At 44.3% G+C, this 25029-nt stretch overlaps 1 protein-coding gene and 1 pseudogene across 1 annotated transcript in view; one reads left to right on the top strand and one right to left on the bottom strand.

The window, feature by feature from the left end:
• The window catches only part of HEPACAM (hepatic and glial cell adhesion molecule), a 1802890-nt gene that overhangs the window by 142062 nt on the left and 1635799 nt on the right, over positions 1 to 25029 (bottom strand). The window contains exon 4 of the mRNA XM_078683394.1: positions 21712 to 21747. Within this exon, the coding sequence (XP_078539520.1) occupies positions 21712 to 21747 (36 nt within the window). The remainder of the gene's footprint in view (positions 1 to 21711; positions 21748 to 25029) is intronic.
• On the top strand, positions 15535 to 19489 carry LOC144824975 (uncharacterized; annotated as a pseudogene).

Below are 25029 nucleotides of genomic sequence, written 5' to 3' on the forward strand. Positions count from 1 at the left end.
CTTCCTGATAACATCAAACCTATTCATCATGCCCTGGATGACACCTTCCACTGTCCCCCGCAACCCTCCGCAACATACACCTCGGACATTGATGGGGACCTGCCCGGGTCGCATGGCCCATCTGACTGCACCGCTAGTCACTGTACTGTGGCTGGGTGCCTGTGCCGGCCACAGTGCATCCGGGCCCACTAACTCTTTGCTGGTCAGAACTGGGACCCCTTCTGCTGAGACATTGAATGGCCTCTAAATTAAGGGTGGGCGTAGTGCGCGTAGCAGCTCCGCAAAGTGGGGTGGGCGCTTCGCCCACCCACACACTTCGCGTAGCCTTGTTACGCACCGGCCGCCTCCCTCCAGCCCTCTTCTAGTCCTATATTTTTTACTATTAAAGACATTAAAAACAAAAGAAAAATACACTTACCTGGATGCGGCGTCCCGTGGCTCCCTCTTACTGTTGACCCGCCGGCTTCTTCATAGGAATGCACATGCGCTCTCGCCCGCGCATGCGCATTTCTTGCGAGGAATGCGCATGCGCGGGTGCCTGTGCATGCGCATTCCTCTGAAGAAGTCGGCGTGTCAACAGTAAGAGGAAGCCCTGGGACGCCGCATCCAGGTAAGTGCTTTTTCTTTTCTTTTATGTCCTTATTAGTAAAACATATGGTACTAGAAGAGGGCGGGAGGGAGGTGGGTGGCCGGCAACTTCGCGCCACCACGGAGTGGGCGTAGTGTTGCCTACTACGCCTACTTTGCAAAGGGCGAAGTAGCCAACACTACGCCCACTCCGTGGGCCGGAGCGAAGTCTTTTGCCCAGGGTTACTCTAAATGTGTCTGTGTCCCTGCGCTGTCCACAGCCTCCGACCTCAACTACGGGCCACTAGGGATGACACATAGAACTGGATGTCGCATCACCGCAGTAGGCACACGTCACCACCGCAAGGATCAACTCCAACCGCCATCTGCCAGAGTTGAAACGGTGGCCCTGACAGACCTATGGAGTTGCTCAGACCTGTCGTGGATGCCATCATCGGCCTGATACCCTGCTCAGCACTCCAGGTGCCAGTGACGCAGTGCACCACAAGCCATTCTCTGTTACTGATTGAGTTTGGTGCTGTGGAGATGTTGTGCAGCAATGTCACCTCATACAGTGGGGAAGACCTGGGACGGATGTATGTCATTACATCGCATTCTAATACCACGTATACCATTACAAGGTGGGTATTACAACGTGATGACAATGACAACGCATGCCATTACATCGCATACTTTTACCATGAGTATGCTTTTACCACGCATGCCATTACAACGCATAGGCATGCGTGGTAAAGCTATACTTATGGTAAAAGTATACAAGGTAAGTTACATCTCTTTCTCTACACCTACACAACAAACTACTCCCACCCTTACACTACCCCAACCCAAAAACACTACCACACTACTACACTACCCACACTACCCACACTACTCCCACCCTTACACTACCCTAAACCCTAAAACACTACTACGCTACCCACACTACTCCCACCCCTACACTGCCCTAAACCCTAAAACACTACTACGCTACCCACACTACTCCCACCTTTACACTACTCTAAACCCTAAAACACTACTACGCTACCCACACTACTCCCATCCCTACACTACCCTAAACCCTAAAACACTACTACGCTACCCACACTACTCCCACCCCTACACTACCCTAAACCCTAAAACACTACTACGCTACCCACACTACTCCCACCCCTACACTACCCTAAACCCTAAAACACTACTACGCTACCCACACTACTCCCACCCTTACACTACACTAAACCCTAAAACACTACTACGCTACCCACACTACTCTCACCCCTACACTACCCTAAACCCTAAAACACTACTACACTACCCACACTACTCCCACCCCTACACTACCCTAAACCCTAAAACACTACTACGCTACCCACACTACTCCCACCCCTACACTGCCCTAAACCCTAAAACACTACTACGCTACCCACACTACTCCCACCCTTACACTACTCTAAACCCTAAAACACTACTACGCTACCCACACTACTCCCACCCCTACACTACCCTAAACCCTAAAACACTACTTCGCTACCCACACTACTCCCACCCTTACACTACCCTAAACCCTAAAACACTACTACGCTACCCACACTACTCCCACCCCTACACTACCCTAAACCCTAAAACACTACTATGCTACCCACACTACTCCCAACCCTACACTACCCTAAACCCTAAAACACTACTACGCTACCCACACTACTCCCACCCCTACACTAAACCCTAATACACTACAATAAACATACACTACAACACTACACTACCCTAAAACCTAAATCACTACACTACATAAACACTACACTACCCTCCCTAATACACTACACTAAATAAACACAACACCACAACACACACTAAAACGTTTTAAAAAGACACAAACAAACATTACCACACTACTTTAAAACTGCCCTAAACCCTACATAAGTAACCCCCACCCCATGCGCAAAACCCCTTACCTGTCTCCTCTCCAACGTCGCCTACGGATCCTGCTTCCTCCTTCATGCTGAGTTCACGTCGTTGTGAATAGCCGCCCCCGCCGCCATTACACATTACATCACATGCGTTGTAAAAGCGCATGTGATGTAATGGTATATGCGATGTAATGGTATGCGTGGTTTTACCACGCGTTGTAACATCACATGCGTTGTAATACATGCGATGTAAAAGCAACGCGTAGTAAAACCCGCGTTGTAATGGTTGTTCCCCCCTGGGACTATGATGAGGAAGATGTGTCAAGTGTGCGGACGGGAGAAGGCACAGACAATGGGAGGGCAGGAGGCAACATCCCCAAGGCAGGACTGCAGACTGGAGGTGGTAGTCAAGCTACATACCCGGGTCGATTACTGGGTACTGCGCTGTGGACTGCAGACACAACTGTCACCTCGGGCAGTGTGGGAGACCTGGGATGTTGATGAGAAAGTTGATGCAGGTGTAACACACCCCACTGCATCTGCATCAGGACTGAACCGAAGGGACACAATCCTAGCAATTTCTTCACATGAGCGTGCTCATCTCTAGTGCCCTTACCTCAGTGCACTGCAACTCACGAAACCTCCTGAGTAAATATTGGGTGGCCTCTGTCCTCACTCCGGCTCCCTCCATTTTGCTCTACAGTTGACTCAGTTATGCTGGTGTTTCCTGTTTCCGTTACACTGGTGTCCGCTGTTCAAGTTGTTGCCAGCACTAAGCACTTACCCCACACAAATCCAGTACAGGTGTCACTGTACATGTGGCCCTGTCAATAAAGGGGCCAGGCGCACGTGTCCGTAGCCAGTTCATCTTGATATATCCGTGTGTCCCTATGGTCTTGTTGTATGTATGAGGGCCCTGGGCCCTAGGACATTACATTGTGCTGTGTACATCGGATGCAGGCATGTCATAGTAGGCAGTGGTTTGTATCTTGGACATGTGGCTGTGTTGTCACCCCCTCAATTCATTAGGGAAGTGGCCAGGGCCGTCGTACGCAGAGCAAACATGGATGTGTGACTGCTATTGGTTCTGTACTGCGGATGTGCATCTGCATGTGTCTCTTTGGCAGTGTGAGTCTCCTTTGTGGGTTGTCCATGAAGGGTGATGTACACATACGTATGTGTTCTTGTTCGCATTCCAGATGTTCGGCCACCACCCACACCTGTTGGGCCACCTCCTTTTGGCGTGCTGACACATGGCATTGGGGTGCCAGGCGTGGGTGGGTGAAGTGTCATGAGACAGTTGTGCTTGCGTTTGCTTCCTGCTGTGTGGTCTGTTGCAGGCTCTGTGTTCTCCTCTGAGTAGCTTGGCTGCCCGGGTCCTGGTGGTGGGATGCTGGGGTTATCCATGGGCTGTTGTAGGGCATCATTGTCGACGGTGTGGTGGTCCTCTCCAGCATCGCAGATGTGTTGTCTTCTGTGCTCTGCTGGAGGTGTGGTGGGCCCCTCTGCAATGTGAAGGCGAGATGCATGTTGACATTGTGTTGCAATGTATGTTGGTGCATTGTTCTGGTTTACATGCAGACTGTATAGCAATGTACATTGTGACTGTTTGGGAGGTGTAGGGTTCTTCTGCAGGACAGGGTACATTTGGACTACATGACGGATGTGAGGTTGTACGTGTACATTTCCATTTCACATTCTCCAGCTCTGTCAGGTGTTTTAGGCTTGTTTCTGGGCATGTGCGGAACCAGTTGTGTCCTTTGTTCTGCAGTGTCAGCTATGCGCATGGTACCACATTGTCGTGGGTGTGGGTGTGGTGTTCTTGCAATTTTTGTGTGCCGCAGTGTGCCAAGGTGATCTGGGACATGATGCTGGGTCATTGTGGGTGTGCAGTGTGCTGCACCTCGTTGTGCATGTGGGCTATTGTGCCCATCTCCCCCGTCCCCCCAGTTTCATTACACTCACTGTTGATGTGTCCGGTCCTCTCGAGATGTGTCCTTACTCCAGCTCCACACTGATAACTGTGGCCTGGGTTTCCTCCAGCTCCTTCTGGGGTGCTGGACTGGCACCTCTTGTTGCCGTTGCTGCCTTCCTGTTGGCAGCAGGTTTGTGTCTGATTTAGGTTGTCAGGTCATGCCAGTGCCTCTTGGCCTCCTCCGTTGTCCTCCTCAACACTCCGGCTGCATTCACTGTAGTCTGGTTGTGGGTCAGTTGCTGGTAGTGTTCTTTCACCTCCGTGACGCTGGTTTTGTTGTCCTGCGGTCTGCACCCTGTCTTCCTCTCCGTTTTCTCCTTGGCCTTCCCCAACCCGTTCCTTGCTGGTGGTCTGTGGGGGTTGTGGGGTTCGAGTTGACCTCTGCGCTGGGTCAGGATGCATCCACGTGGCTCTGTGCTTTGGCTTGTTTCTGTGTTGTTTCTGTGGTATTTATGGTGCATTTTCCCACCAGACGCGTGGGGCTTACAGGCCTGTGGCTGGTTTCCGCTACTTTTTGTACTGCGGTTGGCCTCATTGCATGTTTTTTTGCATTTGTGTATCATATTTTTGCAGCGTGGCTTTGATTTTGACGCGGACATTTGGCGCATTATCTGGTGACTATAGCATGGTACCGCCGTGTTGTGAATTTCACGTTGTCATGGGGTTATTTTCCAGCAAAAGGCTGCGATATTAAAAGTCATGTTACGCTACTCTTGCGGTAGTTATCACACGTTCTTGTGAATATACCCCTCACACTTTCAAGTCTACCATGCGGAGAATTAGCTCTTGGATTATGTCTCAGGCCTGTTATACTTCACCCTGTGCATGCAGTTTTATTGCTACAACTGTTTTGTCACTTAAAACTCCTACATAATATATAAACTGCTCTTGCACCACATATAACTGACCAGTAAGGTAGACTAGAGCTATGCCATAGCATAGGGGGCTATGTGCTTAAAAGGCAACACCTGTATGCTGAAGTTTCAGTGAGCTATCTGCACGCCTTGAGACCCATATGTCCAATTATACACATGTCTTGCTAACCAGACTTCAATCTGACATACTTAAGTAGGTCAAGTACAAAATCAGCTTTATTCGGTTAAAATTTTTTCAAAACCATCAAAGCACAGTACCATACAAAGCTCAAGGGTAAAATTCATTACATACACAAGATAAATTCCATTAGTGATATAAAAATGCACATAATGTATAAACTATACAGAAACACTGTTTAAATTAGCTTGCCCCTCACCATGATAATGCTTGGAATTCAAATAAATAATTAAAAAGATTCAAGAGATTGTCACCCATGGAGTATGTTTTAAAATTCCATAATAACATTTCATATCAACAACAATATCTTATTCACAAAGTCACTACATGTACAAAACTAGAAAATACATGTCATAATAATTGCATCTTGTTCCTTCGTCTAATTGCCCCTTGATATAACTAGCCACGCCAAAACATATGAACGGGGATCTCAGACTTTGCAAATATATTAGGGCTGGCCTCACCTGTACAAAATTACAACCCTTGAACAATGGCAATATGAATTTCTTGCGTATTGAGAGGTAAAAATCGCAAAAGAAAATCATATGCAGGGTGTTCTGCTCTGAGAAGTTATCACAGGGGCAAGGGCCGCAAGCCCCCTCCTTCAAAAAACCTTTTGGGAAAGAAAGTAGCCATGGAAGCATGTTGTACTTAAATATTATCAATACAAACAAATGAAATGGTTTGTTTATATACGTTAAGTACGGCTGAATTCCTCTCCCTGTACTCAAGATTACAAAGGTCCTAACTGAAGGTTTGCACAACTCCCCTTCTTCCCTCATTAGCATAAATCTGTTTAGGAACTGGGTTTTTATGGCTTTAATGGCCACCGTACTCAGCATCCTTGGGTTCGTGAACAGGTCGGGCTGTCCAAAATATCCATTTGGGTTTTTACATATCTAAGCCATGGGATGTCAAGTGCTTTCTCTAATGTCATGCAATCCAGGATAATTTCTTGATTTAGGTTTGGTGATTGCTGTGGCCAAATTCTTAACCAGCCTAGTAGTGGGGCAACAGCCAGCTGATCTTGAATATAACCAACACCCACATCCTCATGAACATTACAAGCAGCAGCGGATTTTGGGAGTGAAAGCAATTTCCGTAGAAAGATGTTTTCTGCTACTTGGATTTCTCTAGCGTCTGTGTAGCCCCATACCTCACTCCCGTATAGATCCATGGGGACACTCTTTGTATTATATATCTTCATGGGGGCTGGAAGTGGTTTTGAACCTAACCTTTTTGCAAACTTTAAGACAGCCCCTGTGGATCTTGCTATGCTATTCTTTTTTAAAGTATGTTCCGTCACCCGTGACCTTCTTTAGTCGAATACAATCACTAAATATGGGAACGTTGGTACTTTAGTCGACTCCAGGCCTTTGTAAAAGAATCTTGCCTTTTTTGCCCCCTTTCCACCTATTCTCATTGAATGTGACTTTGTGAAGTTAGTTACAAGATCGAGAGAGTCCATAACATTAATAAATTGATCTAAAAGCAATTGCAGTCCTCTTACTGTTCTAGCCACCAAAACTGCATCGTCTGCATGTAACAACGCTAGAATTTTTTTTGTGCCAACCCTCAGAATGTCTGACCCCGAGCCATATGAGGCCACTGCCACATTTCTTGCTTGCATATATAGTAAGGAGTTCCCTCATTGCCCTAAAACTCAGCTTCTTCTTGAACGTAAATATCCTATTTATGGATTTCTCCATTTGCGCATACCCATTTATTATCAGAGGAGACCAATAGTTCTTACTATCGAAAAGCATCCCTAAATAAGAGAAGGTGGGTGATTCGCTCAATTTATGCCCTTCCGCATGAAAGACGGGCTTTACCCTGGGTTTGGCCCCGTAAGTCATGGTGTTAGATTTGGAGCCATTTACTTTCAAATCCAGGTCCGAAATAAAGGCAATATAATCGTGAATTAGACCTTGTAACTCCCTCCCAGTTCTAGCAATTAATACAGCATCATCTGCATAAAGTAGAACTGGGAGGGAGCACAAACCCATCATCACTGTGTCCATGGTGGATAGACTTAGGTCTGACTCTACCCGATACGTGTATAGGGAAAATAGAAAGGGGGCTAAAACGCATTCCTCCCTGTCAGCTCTTTTGATGTTAAAACTAGCCTAGCATTCAGCAACCCTTCCAACACGCACACAGGCATTTGCATCCTTGTAGAGTTGCCTAGTATGTTTGGAGATTCCTACCTCGCTCTCCAGATCCTCCATGATTTTCCACAGCCTTGAGTCCGAAACGCAGTCAAAATCTGGAGACAAATCCATTGAGGATAGATATAACAACCCCTTTTTAACCACCATATACTTCCCTATGATGGTACTTAGATGTATTTTCAAATAAAGGGGGAGAAAGAGGGAATGAAAACCAGGCTCACCCTTCTCAAATTGACAGTGAACATAAAACCCTTGGAACCAAGAGTCAAGAGCCTAGCTATTCTGTGACTAGTGCTCACAACACTCGCTGGAGTTGGAATCACTATGTTTTTAGAAGAAAGAAAATAATTTTTCTTTCTTGTGTCGCCTCACTCACCAGGGTTTCTCCACGTTGACATGCTTCATCATTGGGGCCATCCCAGCCCTCTACGGACTGAGGCGTGCTGCGACTTGCGAACTACGTAGGAGCACTTAAGTGATGGATTATGTGTGGTGCAAAAAGTGTTTTGTGAAGTGGAGTGGAATTATTGAAAGTGGGTTAAAACTACCTACCTAGTGAGCTACAAATGATTTATTCTTGCTCCTCGGAGGTACATTAAAAACTGGGTAGAGTGCTAGAGATCCTACTGGCAATGAGTTAGGTGTACCAAGCAGTTTCTGTCAACATGTTTCGAGCTTCCCCAAGCTCTTCTTCAGGACTACACCAGGACCAGCCCTGTGTTTGCCACTCCTAACCGTGCTCAAGTGAGGTTTAAAAATTATATTAAATGCTGCAATAATAAGGCATGCATTAGTACATACGCAAAATAATGGTCACGTAGTATCTGTAAGAAAGAAAGAAAAACACACTATATGGTTAAGGGGGTGCATGGCCCCTCATGGTATTCGTATATTTTATACATACACCAGACACAGAGAGTAGAAATGCCTGTGCCTTTGTCCATACTTTGAAAATGAGGAAAAAAAGCCAAATGGCCAAGAATATGGCAGCTGTGGTCTGTACCGCTTGAAGTCTGTGTAATAAAGCTTTGTTAGAGCCTAGGTAAAGAACATTGCTGTAATCTAGCCTAGGGGTAACAAGGGCATGGACTACTGTTTTCTGAACAGAGAGGGGAGTCATCCATATGATATTTTTTCAACCACTTCAAAATAGTAAAACAAATGGCGGAAATCCTTGTGACTTGCTTGTTCATAGACTAATTCTCGTCAATTATGAAACCCAGGTGACGGACATGGGGTACTGGCTGGGGCAGTGCACCCATTTCAGGGGGCTAATGTTGAGGGCCCCACAGATCATTATTCTTACCTAAAATCATCACCTCAGTCTTATCCCCATTCAATTTGAGCACATTGTTGTGCATCCAAGATGCGACTTTGCTCAGACCCGACTGAAGAGCTGAGGTGTGCAAACCCTTAACCGCGGAGAGGGAAAAAATTATCCGAGTGTCGTCAGCAAGGGAGAGACCAGCATCTTCCACAACATCAGCCAAAGGACGGACATATACATTAAATAGTAGAAGGCTCATCACCGACCCTTGAGGGACTCCATAAGGGGATGGATAGGAGGTAGAGTTTGCTGATGCAGAGTAAACCTGAAAGGTTCGGTCAGCTAGGAAGAAATCAATCCACTGTAAGGCTACACCAGTTAAGTCTGCCCCTTGCAAATCTCTCAACAAGATGGAGTGAGACACTGTGTCGAAAGCAGCACTGAGGTCTAATAGGATAAGGGCCAGTTTTGCCTCCATCCAAATTGAGTCTTATCATTCCTGTAACTCCAAGGAGAGTTGATTCGGTAGAGAAACCAGCTCTGAAACCTGATTGAGTAGCATGTAGGATATTCTAGGATTCCACAAAGTGGTTAACTGTCCGTTTATATGTTTTTCCAAAATTTTGTAAAAGACCGGAAGCAGCAAAATGGGCCAGAAATTGGATGGCTTAGTAGGGTCAGCATTGGCGTTCTTAAGAAGAGGGAGGACCATAGCATGTTTCCATTCCCAAGGTACAAAGCCCTCCAGGAAGAAGGCATTCAGGAGATCCATAAAAATGGAAAGTATGGACGCATCCAGTTGTTTAATCACATGAAAAGGGGAGACCCAATTTCATGTTTGCCAATAAGTGTCAAAAGGTGCTTTGTTCCAGGGGGGCCCAGATTTCTAGTCTATTGGAGGAGGGGTTATTGTCTAGTGGCCCTGATTCAGCAAATTCTTAGGAAATAGTGCAGAGAGGCCCGGCTTCCGGAATCAGAGATTAAGGGTGTTTACTGAGCAATGCAGTGTACATTTGTTCGACTTTCTCATTAAAGTAGCGGGCGAGCTCTGCACACTGAATGATCATGAGAGCAAGAGGAGTAGAATGTCAATCTGCACCAGATAGTTCTTTTACCACCTTAAAAGGTGTTTTGGAACAATTATGGGCCTGGGAAATATTATGTGTAAAGAACTTTGCATGAGTAACTTTGCAGAGAGTGTGGTATTCCTTAATTGTTTTTTGTAAGCCACTTTATCTTCTTCATAATAATGTTTCCTCTAGGTTCTTTCAAGGGATTTACATTTGAATTTCTCCATCCTCAACTGCCTAGAAAACCAAGGAGCAGGTGGCAGTTGTCTTTTAACGTGCTCATTAGAGAGAGGGAGGCATACTTGAGTAACCCAAATATGGAAAGAACCTAACTCAGGGACAGGGATCTGGTCTACAGCTGGTTTGCTGTTCATTACCAGTTTATTTAGGGTCGAAACATCAAGATTTGCCCATTTTCTCCTTGTTTGCTCAGCAACCAGGCAGGTTCCTGGAGGAGAAGAAGCCACCTTCAAAGAGAAAGCTATAGCAAAGTGATCAGACCAGCACACTGGAAGTGCAGGGCAGCAGCTTAGATCATAAAGATTAGAAAACATGTAATCTAAGAAAAGACCCGCAGTATGGTTTGGACCAGAAATGCATAGAAATGGGAGACTGACTCTTACTATAATTAGGATTGTCTAAATTTAGATTCAGATTGCCTAGAATGGTGAAGTTTGTGGACTTCAGGATGTGAGGGGCTGCTTGATCGGCCAAAGAAAGAGCCCACAGCCCAACAGGGCCAGAATTGTGATACATCAAACAACCTGTGAAAGTAAAGTTAGGCATAAGTGCTGTTTTGAATAACTGAGCTTTGCAGTTGGTGGCACAGAAGTCATCTGTTTTACATGTGAGGGAGCCCTTCCAGCGAGGGAGGCCTGGACAATAGGTTTGCTGCCTTGAGAGGTGCTAGCACCTCCTCAGACATGCTATAGTGTATTGGGGCAGGGTGGGTTGAAAGGAATGAGACACTGCTTAGGGCACACAAGGTGCTCCATGCATAGTCAGGTTTAAACCAGTTGCTGGGTCACTCCAGAAACTCTGACCCAAAACTCTGGACCTTTGACATTCTACTGCAACTAGAAGACTGAAGAATCTCCCTTGTGGTCAAGGAGTGACCTCCCTGTGCAAACAGGCACCACCTAGCGAATTGCCAGTTTGCTTTGCTGTCGCTCCCGAAGGATCCCGATGACCCTGCTTCACAGGACTGGACTTCCAGACTTCTCCGACCTACACCTCCAGCAAAGCTGAGATCCGTGGCAGACACGAGAGACGTGGGACCAGACACCGGGCCATTTTGCTCTTTGCTAAATTGTGCAGCTTCTGAGGTATCCTTGAAGTTGTGCATTGGGACTTGAGAAGCCCCAACACCAAGTCGTAAGTGCACTGAAGCTCAGCCCTCCACACTCCACGAGTGCCACGTGGGGCCTGCTCTTGCATTTGCTCTTGACGTATCTTTGTGGTTGCTAGCCCATTGGCTAGTGGCCATCTTGAAGACTCCATTTTGAAACAATGCTGTGTGCCTGGTTGCTCTGGGCTTGCTCCTGCTTTCCTGCAAAAGGGAAGCTCCACAGACCTTGCTGGTCTGTACCAGAAGCCGATCTTTGTTTCCTGTATGGGTTGCCTTTGCCAAGGCTTGTTGACTCCGATCCGGAAGCCGACACCGCCAACAGCGAGAGCCTTTGTGGGACAGTCTGTATCCAGCTCCTGGTTGTCGTCGACATTTCCTGGTCTACGTGGCCGCAGAGACAAGCTTCACTTCTTCACCTGACCGCAGCTCAACATCAACTGGTTCCGTCCCGGTTCCATCCTGGTCACTGGCTAGTGACCCAGACTCTGTCCCCTCTGCTTTCAGGTTCTTCACTTCTCCGTCCGCCCTTGGATCCATCCGGACATCTTCCTCCTGGTCGCCTGCAGCATCTTTTCGCAGCTCTCCATAGGAATCGACGACGAAACCCGACACAACTTCGCACCTATGCACCCGGCTTCCCTGGGTGAGGTAACTTGAGTACTCCGGTGCTCCCGTGGGTAATAACTATCCAAGTGTCCTCATTTAAAGGGGTTTCCTCGAAGTCCACCCGGACTGTCCGAAATCAACTAGTTTCTAAACTGTACGTTCCCATTCTAAGTCCATGAGAACCCGCGTGTGTGTTTAGACACTGCACACGCATCCTGTGGGACTCCTGCTTCCTAACATGTGGTTATTCAGTGTAGCCCCACCGATTTCCTAGGCCTATTCACCATTCCTGCAATGGTACTTATACCACTTCTTTAGTATATGGTTTACGAGGCCCCTAGGGCAGAATTGTAATTGTGCAACTTAACGTATATGCTTATTAAGTTACTTGTGCTGTATCTCAAACTCTGACCTCATAAAGAGTGCAGAGGGGTTGTGTTAGAAATAAATGCATATATATTTTATATATACCTTTTGTTGTGTCCTTTCATTTGATATTCAAGGGGTTATTACTGGTAAAACAATTGGCTTCACATGATCTCTGAAGTGTTAGCCTAAGACTGCTTTGTCCATGCTACCACTAGGATAGCTGGTCTATAAGGTTGACTTTACAACCATCACCATAAGGGTTGTTTGGACCGGTGCAAGGTGCTCACTAGAATAGTCAACATCATATACCAGGCCAACTTCTCACAAAGCACAACTCTCAGTCCCCGTCATCTTGCAGGTGGGGGACTCAGCCATTCAGGGACAGGCTCATGCCCCCTCACGCTGGAGGGTGGCATAATAGGGTGTGTACCAACCCCAGGTAAGGGACCCTTTGGTCCCTGCCTTTTACCTACCTGTAACACCCCTACATCTAGCATTAGAGGCACCCCTGAACCCTGCTTCCTCAGACAAGAAGAAACTACAAGAAGCAGAAGGACCAAACAGCAGTGCAGCAGCTAACAGCAGGAGGACCCTCAATGACTTGGCCCCAGCCCTACCAGCCTGCCTCCCCCTCGAACCTGCTCCTGTGAAATCCCAGTGTGTCCTGAAGCCAGCAACCTTCAAACCCCCAGAGCACCTACCTGCTTTTAAGCACAAAGACTTTGTCTCTCGTGAACACCTGATTTGTGCATCTGCAACCTCTGGCTCGGGCCAGACAGCCCAAATCACCCGGAGTCCACGGCCCAGGCGCTAGTGGGCAAACACCATGAGGATGTCCCCTCAGGTGATCCTGACCAGAGATCCAGTGACCGCTGACCTTCCCCAAGCATCCAGCCGACGCCTGCAGCCTAAATCCAGAAGAACCCCCCAACTGCGAACAGGAGCTGGTAAGAAGATCCGACCCCAAAAGGTACCCCTGCACCTGATGCCCCAAGGCCTTGGGTGGACAAAGCGATGGTGCATAACCAACCACTATCTTCCCAACTTACCTCTCAAAGTGGTGGTCGCACCCAGGAGACCTTCGTCCCCAAGCCTGCAGTGCCTTTGCAAACTGAGGTTCCCCATTGAAAACAACAGGGTGCCCAGTGTCAAAACAGCACTCTGCCCCTGGCCGCCCTAGTGCCGCGGTGGGTGCATCTTTGGTGATAATTGATTTCCTCATTTACCATGAGCTTAAATTCAAGAGCTTTGCTCCCACAACCAAGTGGCCTGCTCGTCAGCTGCCACGAACCGGAGGCCCCCTATCCCTTATTGGATAACATTGGCCATCAGCACTCTGCACCCGGTTGCCCTAGTGCCACTGAGGGTGTAACTAGAGTGCATCCTTGACCCTGGACAACCCATGAGTCTACCCCCAGAACCTCAATCCCACTACCAAATACTTACCTCAAAACTGATAACCCTATGTTCCTTTATAGTATAACATTGACTGGTTTTCTTGGAATAGTTTTGAAGTGTGGAGTTTGATAACATAAAGAAATTCTTTAAAATTACACTAACTAATAAATATAATTTGACTTACCTTTATATGATTCACATCCCCTATGCTCTCCTCACATTCCCTGATCCCTGTTCTGCTTGGATCAGTGCATCTCTCCGACACACCTGTGACCATGGTTGAACACGACCTATGTTCAACCATGGTCGCAGGCTCAAATTCCTGCAGGTGCACTCAACCATTCACCCTTCTGAGGTTGATAAAATGAATACCTTTGACAATAAACATCTGTTATTCAGCACCAACATACCCTTTGGTGAACCTGTGCTTTACAAATAGATGTTATGTTGTTTTATGTTGAAATTGCATTTAGTCGGCATATAGTGCTTTGTGCGTGGTACCGCTAGGCTCAACTTATCCAAGTATTTCTATGGCATTTGCCACACTGTCTATAGTCTCCAAATCTGTCTTTGCTCCTTTTGCCTTGAGCCAAATGTGGTTTGCATATGGTGCAGAAGTATGGGAGTATCCTTGCCCCAACTACCTTTCATTACCTTTTCTTCCAAGAAAGCCCCACTCCAGCTTTTTCTTTTCCAGCAACCAGCCTCAGAAGTATTTTCCTGTAGTCCTATGAGGCTTACAGTGGTCTCTTTCTACCCTCAGAAGCATGTGATGGAATGGATGAGATAGGCCATGATTTATGGTGTGAAAATCTGTATTATGCTACCAAGCAACGCAAACTTCAGTGCTTTCTGCAAAGTAGTATGATGGCAATGAGGCAGATTATTGGAGCTCCATAGGGAATGTATAATAATATTATATTATATTATTTGGAATTTGGAGTGCAGTTATTCTCGTACTAAGGTATCCAACCTCTTCTGTCATAAGAAATCCTTGTGTTTAATGAATATCATCCATAGCATCCATTATAACTGTTGTAATAGTGAGCATAACAGACAAGATTACACTGGTAGTTACCCACTGCAAGATTACAGTGATCACTTCAGTCTCTCATACAGGGCTACCACCAGTAATGTAAAAATGTATTTCACAATTTGAAATGCCTGTACACAGGTGATACATAACAGCTATAGCTGTAATGCCTGTGATGCTGAAGTAATAATGTTAGTATTAAATATGCCTAACGCTATGATTTAGCTCTCAAATATCAGCTCTAAATATATTTTACAAACTCATCTATTTTTTCCAAATATAATCATGGGAGTTCTGAAAAAACACACATTTTCATCTTGTGTATTTTCGGTAGTAGTTTAGTTTTGCTATGCTTATATAAATTCATCCAAGGAAAAGCTTCTCATGTATTAGCCTATGCTGCACAAAGGTGAGCTACCTGGAAAGCTACTAGTAGCTCACGAGCTACTCATTGGATAAGACTGGTCAAGTAACCACATACTAGATATTTATATAGTTCCCTCGATGCCCTACAGTGGAGGCCTAAACACTTTTTTTATATTCCAAACTATGTACATGTTGGATATAAACTGCATCTGGTCAGTGTAATTTTTTTGATTTTCTTCCAATAAATATTCTGTGACTCAGTTTGTGATATGCTCTGGATAATACCTCTAAAGCTTAAACCAGTTGCAAACTAATTCCTGATTTTTATATTTAGCAAGATGCCATCATGGCTTCATTCATTATCCTATTTTTCGCTTGCGAACATTCAGTTTGTTTTAGAAAAGATGGAGAATTTCTGCTTTTGGACAATCCCAGTGAAATTCTTTGTAAATGGCTGGTTGAAAATGTAGATGAAACTGGTCAGTCAATCACCGAAGAGAGAGATTTCAAAGGCATGGCTCTTTTCCAATCATCTGGTAAGCAAAATAAGTAAAAACCTTTGTTTTGCAACTTTAGTGTATTGGTACACATTACACACATGATTCAGTGAAAAAGCACAGCACTGTAAACAGCATTGATCCTTATTTAAACCTAGAATGTATATGGTGCATTAATGTCTTCAAAAATAAGGCATATACAACTACCTTTTAAAATTGGAATAAACAAATGGAAAAAATGTTTGAACTGTACAGTATAAATGATGGCTTAATGGTTGCCTTTTTACATTCCCCCCCATCCTCAGGACAATGAAGAATCATTTCATTTGATAACTGAGGAAAGTCCTTCATTTCACACTGGGCTAATCTTTTATTATTTTTTTAAGGTGGATAGGATATTGCATTTCAACGTGGCCTAATTAATATTTGCTTTCTCTCTAAGGAAATTATATATACCTCATTGCCCAATATTAATCAAAATGAAAGCTATTCTGTTATCCCTGGTTTCTGTCTTAATGTGGCAGAAGTGAATACTTTACAAGCGGAAAATGAAACACTTAAAAGGTAAGTGATTGATACACTGCCTAACCACGTAAACTGCAACAATTTCCAATAACAATCCTTTTTTCCACCCAACACATGCATCGCGAAAAAGTAAGTTTGTGTTATCTGTGTATTGTATTTATTATCTGTTGCCTTTGGCAGCTCTATTTATTTCAATATAACACATTTACACAGCACTAGCAACAGTGAGTTGGCTACATAGCATTTGCAAACTGCGCTGTCTGCTTTGACAAGTTCAAGGAACGTAACAAATACAGCGGGCTCAAAAATATGCAGTCGATCATTCAAAGTGCAAAAGGTACTTGTTTTCTTTACCACGGTTTTGGCCTACTATCTGTGCTGTAATTTGTAAACCTTTCTGCACAATTATAGTTTATATATTGGACAAACATTGTAGATTTTCTGTATTACAAGACTTTCAAATCTTTCTGCATGCAATGTTGTTTTAATTATGGCTGCTTTATATTTATGGAGCTAACCCAGAAAATCTTAGATTGTTAGCCACATACAGATGCCAAATCAACATCCAAAAAACATGACTTCTAATACTTTATTATTAGTATGTAACCGAACATGATGCCAAATAGTTAGTAGTTGTGTTATTTTTCAGACTGATATGCAGCAGTTGGTGAAGAATTCAAATGATCCTTCACGGTTCAGAACTGTTCTTGTACCGAAGAGAATTTCACAACCTCTTGGAAGAAGCCAAGGCAGCTCAGGTCAGTACAGGTGTTCCTCTGAATGGTGGCAGAGAAATACTTTTTTCACTGAAAGAACTTGGATCTGCAAATGGCATAACAAAGGCTTGTGCTGCATAGCTGTCCTTGATGAGGAGTAGATTTTCATTATTTGATAAGATATTGCAAATGTTCAAGTTAATGTTCAGTCGATCTAGTACTATGAAAATACATTAATATACATACAGTCTTAAAATAGGTTTGCATATGTGGTCCTGTATCATAATATTGTACAAGCACTTCATCACACTGGGCTGAGTTTGCTCTACAAATGGCATGCAAATCTGGCGCAAAGCCTTGAGTTGGGATTTAATTTCAAAATCTGTAGGTCAAGGTGAGGGGCTCAAACTGGATGAATGGGTGATAGCAAGCTGCACTTACAAAATACTGTGCTCACAGTTCTTATTTAGACCTGATCAGCTCGCCCAATAATTTGATCAGTTGCCCTGTTACTAGCACTAGGTTGTAAGCTTCTATTTGGATTTATGGTTAATATGGTTGTTTCTTAAACTGTTTTGCAAATATGAATATTGTAAGAAGAGTTCAGGCTCAACTTGGCTACCTCCACAATGGTTTTGTAAATGAAACCTGGTATTGATTGCTTTCTGTTTGCAGCGGAAGTGTGATAGCATCTGGTGAACAGTGGCGGTTTCTTCACTTGGACGGGGGAGTGTCACCTCCCCCCCACCTGCTGCAAGCTGCATCGGAAAAATAAAACTACATTGAACAATGAAATCCTTGTCATTTTATATTTTTTCAATGTTATGCCCTGTAGCAGCCAGCCTGCCCAGAGACATACAGGGTATGTCCTCTGCTGCAGATTGGCAGCAGAGTACCGGAGCAGTGGATGGCTGGATGCTCCAATGTGCGCATGTCTCTTTGGCCAACTATTTTGAGCTGGTCAAAGTAACATGCACACTCTGAAGATCACCACCCAGCTGTCTTAGATAGCTTGGTGGAGATCAAGCACAGGCCTAAAAGGCCTAAAGGAGTGTCCAGCCAGGATGGCCCGTCCAATCCCAGTGCTGCTCTCACAGTATGAGGGAAATGCCAGGATTGGTTAAGGAAGTAGGCTGATCCTGTGCTGCAGGAAAGAAGATTGGGAGTGAGGAACGCAGTCAGGTAAGTGGCTTTTTTCTTTTGTGATGTATATTTTGTGTGGATGTTTTGTGTTCCCAGCATCGGTTTGCCCGCCATACCACTCCAATAGCTGGCAGCCGCTACGGTGTAGCACGGTTACAACAAATTTTTTACAACGCACTACAATTACATCGCAACTTTTACCACGCAAACCATTACAACGCAATGCGCTGGGGGGCGCTCTAGGATAGGGAATGTATTTAATATACTATCCAACACCTTCCCTGCTATCCACGGGGACTGGAGTTGGAATAGTAAATTAAATAATTCACTATCCAGCGCCTAAAAGCATTATGCGTTGTAATGGACTGCGTGGTAAAAACCCCGTTGTAAAGGCATGCGTGGTAAAAGCATGCGTTGTAGTGACACCAATCCGCCGCTACTGATGGTGAACAGGACTAGTGCACATATGTTTGTTTCAAAACCTCCACATTGGTACTTGAATCAATCTTTCCTTCACGTACCCCAGAAAAAGGGTGAATGAGGCAGAAGACAGCCTGCTACTTGGGCCTGGAACTATCAGTAGTGCAGCAGGTGCAGTTGCATTAGGGACCAGGAGCATGAGGGGCTAAACACCCCAGTTATATGTGGTGGAGTTTTGTGTTCAATTTCTGTTGTCAGTTAGTTGTGTTTGCTCTATTAAAAATTATCTCATTTATTGCAGATTGTGAGCTACAGAAAAGTACCCCCGCTCCAAGCCCTGCCCACTCCTGCTGCCCTAAGTCTTCTACAAAGTTTTGGAGGGGGCCAAGCTTCAAAACATTTTACATCAGGAGGGCTCATTGCACAAAAGTTAAAATACCTTTGTTGTGGATGGACCTTTTTTGTCCTCTTCCTGAAACTCCAACAGATGTCCTGAATCCACAACTTGAAGCTTCATTTTTAAGTTCATAAAGGAACATTTTCTTTCTCCACCTCCCGTCCTCTCTTTATCAATGCCTCGCTCTCACCTGTGCCTCTTTGACGGAGTGCCCTTAATGTTAAACTTATGAACCCTTGAAACCATAGCCACATCTCATCAGGCACACTACATCAAATAATGGTATTCGAACATTTTAAGGGCAGCCCAGTTCTATTCCAAACCTAAAATAGTGGTGGTAACATGATACTGATGTAGGTTAATTAATTGTTTTCCAGATTTTATAAAGTCTGTGTGCAGAGCCAATGGCTGGCCATCACTGGATAACAGAACTAAGAGAACAAAGTTGGCTGAAAGATTCCCAATGCTAGAATGGGACTAAAGAAAACTATGAATCTAGACACAAACAAAGAAGTTGCTGGTTTTAATTAAGCCTTTTTTTTTATAGTATTCTGGCATTTCCTTCCTCTCTTGTACAGTGTCCTAGAATTTTTTTGTGTTCTATTGTTGGGTATCCTGGCCCCTATGCACCCAATTGTATGCTTTAGATCAATAAAATTACATGTTGACACATCTTTTGTGATGCTTTTTCATTGAACCATTATCTTCTTCAGTCTTTTGCCACTGGTAACCATGTTAAACAGCATCAGATAATGCTCTTTACCTTAAAGTAAGGCAAGTCCCAGTGAGACAGGAGTATGGGAGTAGCCCCACAAGTTGTTAAGCTTATCTGAATGCAAAGTGTAATATTGTTGCAGATCACTACTTTTGCAAGCATATGGTATTTCTACAGCACAAAGCTGTCCAAAAGGAACGTTTCTCAGATTTATTTTATACAGTGCACGTCTCTCACAGTAGTGCTGAAAAAGTAATCGTTCCAGAGCAGGAAAATATTGATCTGATAATTAGGACCAGATTTATGGAAGTTTTTTTGTTTGGTTTGCTCAAGTTTTATAATGCAGACTTGATGCAAAATCCTTTTCAGGATTTACAAACCAAAGCAAGTTCAGTTCATTGAAACGGGACATTGTTTTCAACTTTTTCGAGTCACAGTATTTTTAGTACTGGAAGGAGACCCTTCCAGTACAAAGCGTAAGCTAGACTCTTGCAGACACCTTTGCACTATAGTGCAAATATGTGTGCATGGCACTCAACTACCTGGTGGTGCAAGAGAGAGGGGTAGACATGGCATTTTCCTGCTCTCTCCCTGTTACACAACAGAGCAAATTTGGGTTCTGCGCTGTGTTTAGTGACACTTTTATGAATCTGGTCCTTACTTTCGAACTCAGTGCATTTCAATTAATTCATGGTAATGTATAGAGAAGGCCTATTATATCCAAGTGGCCTGTTTATGACAGGAAGGTACATTGAGGAGGTGGTCCTCAATGCCACAGCGCATAACAGTAAGACCTATAGTTGACCTCATCACCTGTGTTGTCAGCTTACACCTCTGACTAGCAGCACTCCCACCTGATAATTCTCATTTTCTCCCATAGGCCCTCTAACATTGTTACCCTGATTGGGGCTCCTATTTAAGATATATTTACCAAGGCGGATTGAGTCCCTCAACCTCGCATTTGTTCACAACTTAACAGTAAGTTGAACACCTCGGGCCCTAGGAGGACTCACCATTGTTCCTACACAGGACTCTCCGGTTACAATCAATTTCTAATTACCCTCTAGATCGGCTTGCAATTATCTGGCCTCTGGCTTAGCAGCGTCCTCCCAGGTAGCGTTCACAGGTCAGTTTTTTAGCTGGCTTCACTTATATGCATAACATGACCTTTAGCCACGACCTTTACAGCGTTGTATGATGTATGGGCACAGCCATAATCACAAATATATTTTTTCTAAATGCCATTGATCCACAATGCCTTCAAACCCGCGCCCCATAGTGGCACATAGCTCCTTGTTTTTTCACCCTTATCATAGGTAGTTCAGCACTACACATTGGAAATTTCTGACGTGTACTTATTTTGAAACCGTCATAAACTCCTCCCCCTTTTCTTCCCTTACCCCCCTTTTTTCCCCTTCGCTTCTTTTTTTTCTCCCATCCTTTTTTTCTTCTCTATGTAGGCTATCACTCAGGCATTATAATTAACATCCTGATGATTATCCCTCTTTCTAGTGGGGATCAAAACGCCGTCAACCGTTACATCTGGAGTCCAAACTGTTTTACCTGATGTTGTTTGTGGAGCAAAAGATGCCTGTTTAATTGTGACTGTTTGTAATGTGTATTGCTTCACAATGTCACCTTGTGCTTTTAATGCCTCAGGTCTGGAGTTCTCCTGACTTCCATCTTTGACCCACGTAATTCTGTATATAATTGTGTTTTTGGTCTTCAATTGTTTTTATAGTCATTAAATGTACTGTATCTCCACTAGGGAGAGCATTACCACAGGGCTCATTATAGCTCTGTGTTCTATTGTTCATATACCCTTCCTGGAGGGACCAATGTTGCTTATATTGCTGAGTTATAGCTATGGCTTTGGGGTAGAAACTGAATTGTTTATCTTCCTCATGTCATATGATTCTTTCAGGCTCTTAGAACATATGTGAAAGGCCGCTGCAACAGCTTGAGAGGAAGCGTTAACACAAGCTAGAAATATGATGAATCCCTGATAAAAAGAAGCCACAATCAACCACTTTCATTTATGGTTCATCATTACATGGAAGTGAATCAAATCAATTATATTACATTACTCTGATATTTGAAAAAGTCGTACTTCTTTGAGGGTTTCCAACAGGCGCATACAGTCACCAAAGTAACAAGAAGAAAAATACCTCCTGTCGAGAGGATTATGTAGAGGGAGCTCCTTCCTGAAGAAAGAGAGGAAAAAATAAGTTTAAAGCTCAATGTCACATACAGAGATTCTTAATACAGTTGTTTGTTAAAATCAAAGAGAAACTATTTAGTAACAAATGTTCTTACATATTAAATGTAAATGTATTTATAAAGCGCAAATCACTTATTTCACACAGTATCTAAGCGATTGCTTAGGGAACCCGTCCTGGTATTCCCCTGTGAGATACCCCGGCAGGGTATCCACAAGGTGAAAGCCAGGCATCCCGCCGCGAGGGGCCGTAGTGGAGATTAAGCAAGCTATTGCCCAGAGTCGCAGTGTGCCCCCGTGAGTCAAGTAGGCACCGGAGCGAGAATTGTCGAGTCGTGGAATTTTTGAGCCCGAGACCCGCAGAGGCGGGGAATCGAACCCTGGTCCACGGCCGATCTCAGCTTCCGGGTCTGCCGCCTCTAACCACTGTGCCACGCTTCTCCACGAACACTTTTCCTTAGAAAAGTATGAAATTGAGGTACTTCTCTCTGTTAAGTATTTATTTTGTTCTGATTCTTCTAATAACTGACTTTTAAATTTTAGAGTACAGTATAATGAGGCAGTGTTCTTCGAACCACTTGCAGATTTAATTCTAGTCACGTGAAACACGCCCGATGGCTGTCAAAGCCGAAGAGGATCATTCACCGCCCCCCCACTTCAAGCGTACACCCATGCCAGTGCTCTAATCTGGCTACATAAGTAACAGTATACGCGCTCCTCTGGCATGGTAGGGCATGAGGGTCTATGAGGCTCTACAACTGTTTCCAGTTTCTGCTAAAAAGCCAGCTGTTTGGACTAGATATTAGAGAAATGGCGTAGATCTCCAAAAGAAACTTAGCACCATTTTGGCTATTCACAGCAATAGGAAGCATTTTTCCCCCTTCAGGGCTGCCCTACTCAGTGCCTGAATACCCTCACAGGTGATTAGCTGCACTGTACAAGTTCACATAACAATTTGCACCTACCATGGTTCAAGGAAACTGATAAATGAAGCAACTGGATGGTGTACCATCTTTCCGTTATTCAAAACATTAGTTAAACAAAATAGTTGAGTGCAAACAGTCACGATTCAGGTAGCAACCTTAACAAATATGCAGTTTAAACATTATTATAGGTGACTAGTACTGAAAAACACCAGTAAATACCAGGTATTGGAGTTATATTTTATTCTTGTGATGTCTGCAGTCCGGTAATGTTTTCATAGGTGGATTAGTATAAGAAATTTGATTATTATTTTGAGTGGGTGAACCATCAATGGCTCTAAATTAAACTGGAGTGAGCCCTCTGGTAGCTATGTAGGGGACTAGGTTTTCAACATCTTAAAATGGAACATTCCATTGACACAGGAGTAAGACTATAATCAATCAAATGTTTCACCCTTCACTACAAAATACATTGTTATATACATATGACATTTATTCTTACTGTAATAGCCATTGCACACTAATAGACAGGCCTTTTTGTGGTAAACACAGAGAACCTTAAATACATTCATTCTGCAGGAGCAGATATGGAGGACCCTCTTTCTCCAAACATTGCCGCCAAGTCCTGGAACGCCTGTCCACACCACATTAGGACCTCACCATGACTGCCCACTAGAGTGTTCCCAAGAAACTGATCACATGACCATTTAACTATTTAACTAGAGGCTTAATCCTGGATACCCCTCAGCAGATAAGTGCACTGTACTATTCCTCTCAACTTACCATAACATAACAGCGCACTGTAAACATTATGACAAGATGAGGTCAGATGTATATTCACTATTTCAAGTGTAAAGTGCTGGCCTCTAAACTCTTCTCGAAACTGGAAATGTATTTGATTTGGAAAAAAGTGTTGAACCCCTGGGGCATATGTCCAAAACCCCGTACCTGCTGTCCAGGCCAATGCGAGACATCTAGCCAGCCTGCAGCTATGGAACAGAACAGACATGCTTAATTCAGGGCAATGTGTTATGTAGTTATGCTGTACAAAAAACATTATAGAGTCAAAATGCAAAACAATAACAATTGCAAACTGAATTAGAAAAACAGAGTAACATTTTATAATCCAAATGACACCAAAATGACACAAATTAAAAAGGTGAACCTGAAACTTGGATTTTTAAAGTTTTAAGTAAGAATTCCGACAAGAAACAAAGTTCCAGAACTGTCTGCGAGGAACGACTGTGAAGTTGTGGTGGGAATCATCGGGAATGAACATCACATTGACTCAGGAGCAGCTGTGCGGCTGATTGGCTGAGCTTGCTCCTTCTCCGCTACATGCGGCGTCTTTGGCAATTAATTATTTCCAATAGATAAGGAGAAAATCAAGGCTACATTCTCGGGCAGCATGACAAAAGTGAGGATTTTGCTGCCCTCACTGCCTTTACTTCTATTACTACTCTGACTGCCTGTAACACCCTTGCTGGTGCTTACATTTGTGCAGGAAGGTGAAGTGTGGGCACAAACAACTGCTTTTGCAATTTCAAGGACTCACTGCTAGAAAGGTCAGCAGAGTAGGTGAGTTCACGGGACGTCTCTTGAAGCACACTCCAGTGCCCACCAAGGTTTCCCATCGAGGGGTAAGTGCAGCCATTTGGTTCGCAGTCTGGGGTCGCTGGGGAGGGGCCAAAAATCAGGGCCAGAAGTTGCTTTCATTATTACTAGCCATCCTTAGAGGGAAAATGTCCCCAGTTATACAGCACGCTGCACCAAAGGAAAAACCTCTAAAAATGCATAATCCCCCCAAAAAGTGGAATTAGGGTGCGCAAAGAAGGGAGGAAAAAGGGGAAAGAGAGAGGAAAAGAAAGAAGAAGAAATGCGAAGCCATTCTAAATCATCAGGCGCAGTAACCCCCCATGCTGCATCAATTTCGACTCAAAGAGTAAAAACACGAGTGTGACAAGCACGTGCCAATCATACAGCCTTATCTTGTAACGACCGGCACAACAAAAGCGCGCCCGCCCCACGCAACGCGGGACGCGCGCAGACGGCGCCCGGGAGAAGCCCGGGACAAGGGCGGTGTGGTGTTTGCCACAGTAAATAAAGAGAAATCTTCAGTAGGATTAAAACAGTTGGGTTTAATCAACCTCAGCCACAAACCGCCACTGGTCAACTGACCAGAACTTAACATGAACATTCTCGAGTTGAGAATGTCATAACAGAATATATTCTCAGTTCCATAAAGAACATCAGAAATACATGGATAATGTATAAAACACACCATTAAATATCTCCCTTCTTAACAAAAACACAAAAAAAAGAGCAAAATAACGAGGAAAGGAATA

Source organism: Lissotriton helveticus, chromosome 3_1 (assembly GCF_964261635.1).
Source record: "Lissotriton helveticus chromosome 3_1, aLisHel1.1, whole genome shotgun sequence".
NCBI lineage: Eukaryota > Metazoa > Chordata > Amphibia > Caudata > Salamandridae > Lissotriton > Lissotriton helveticus.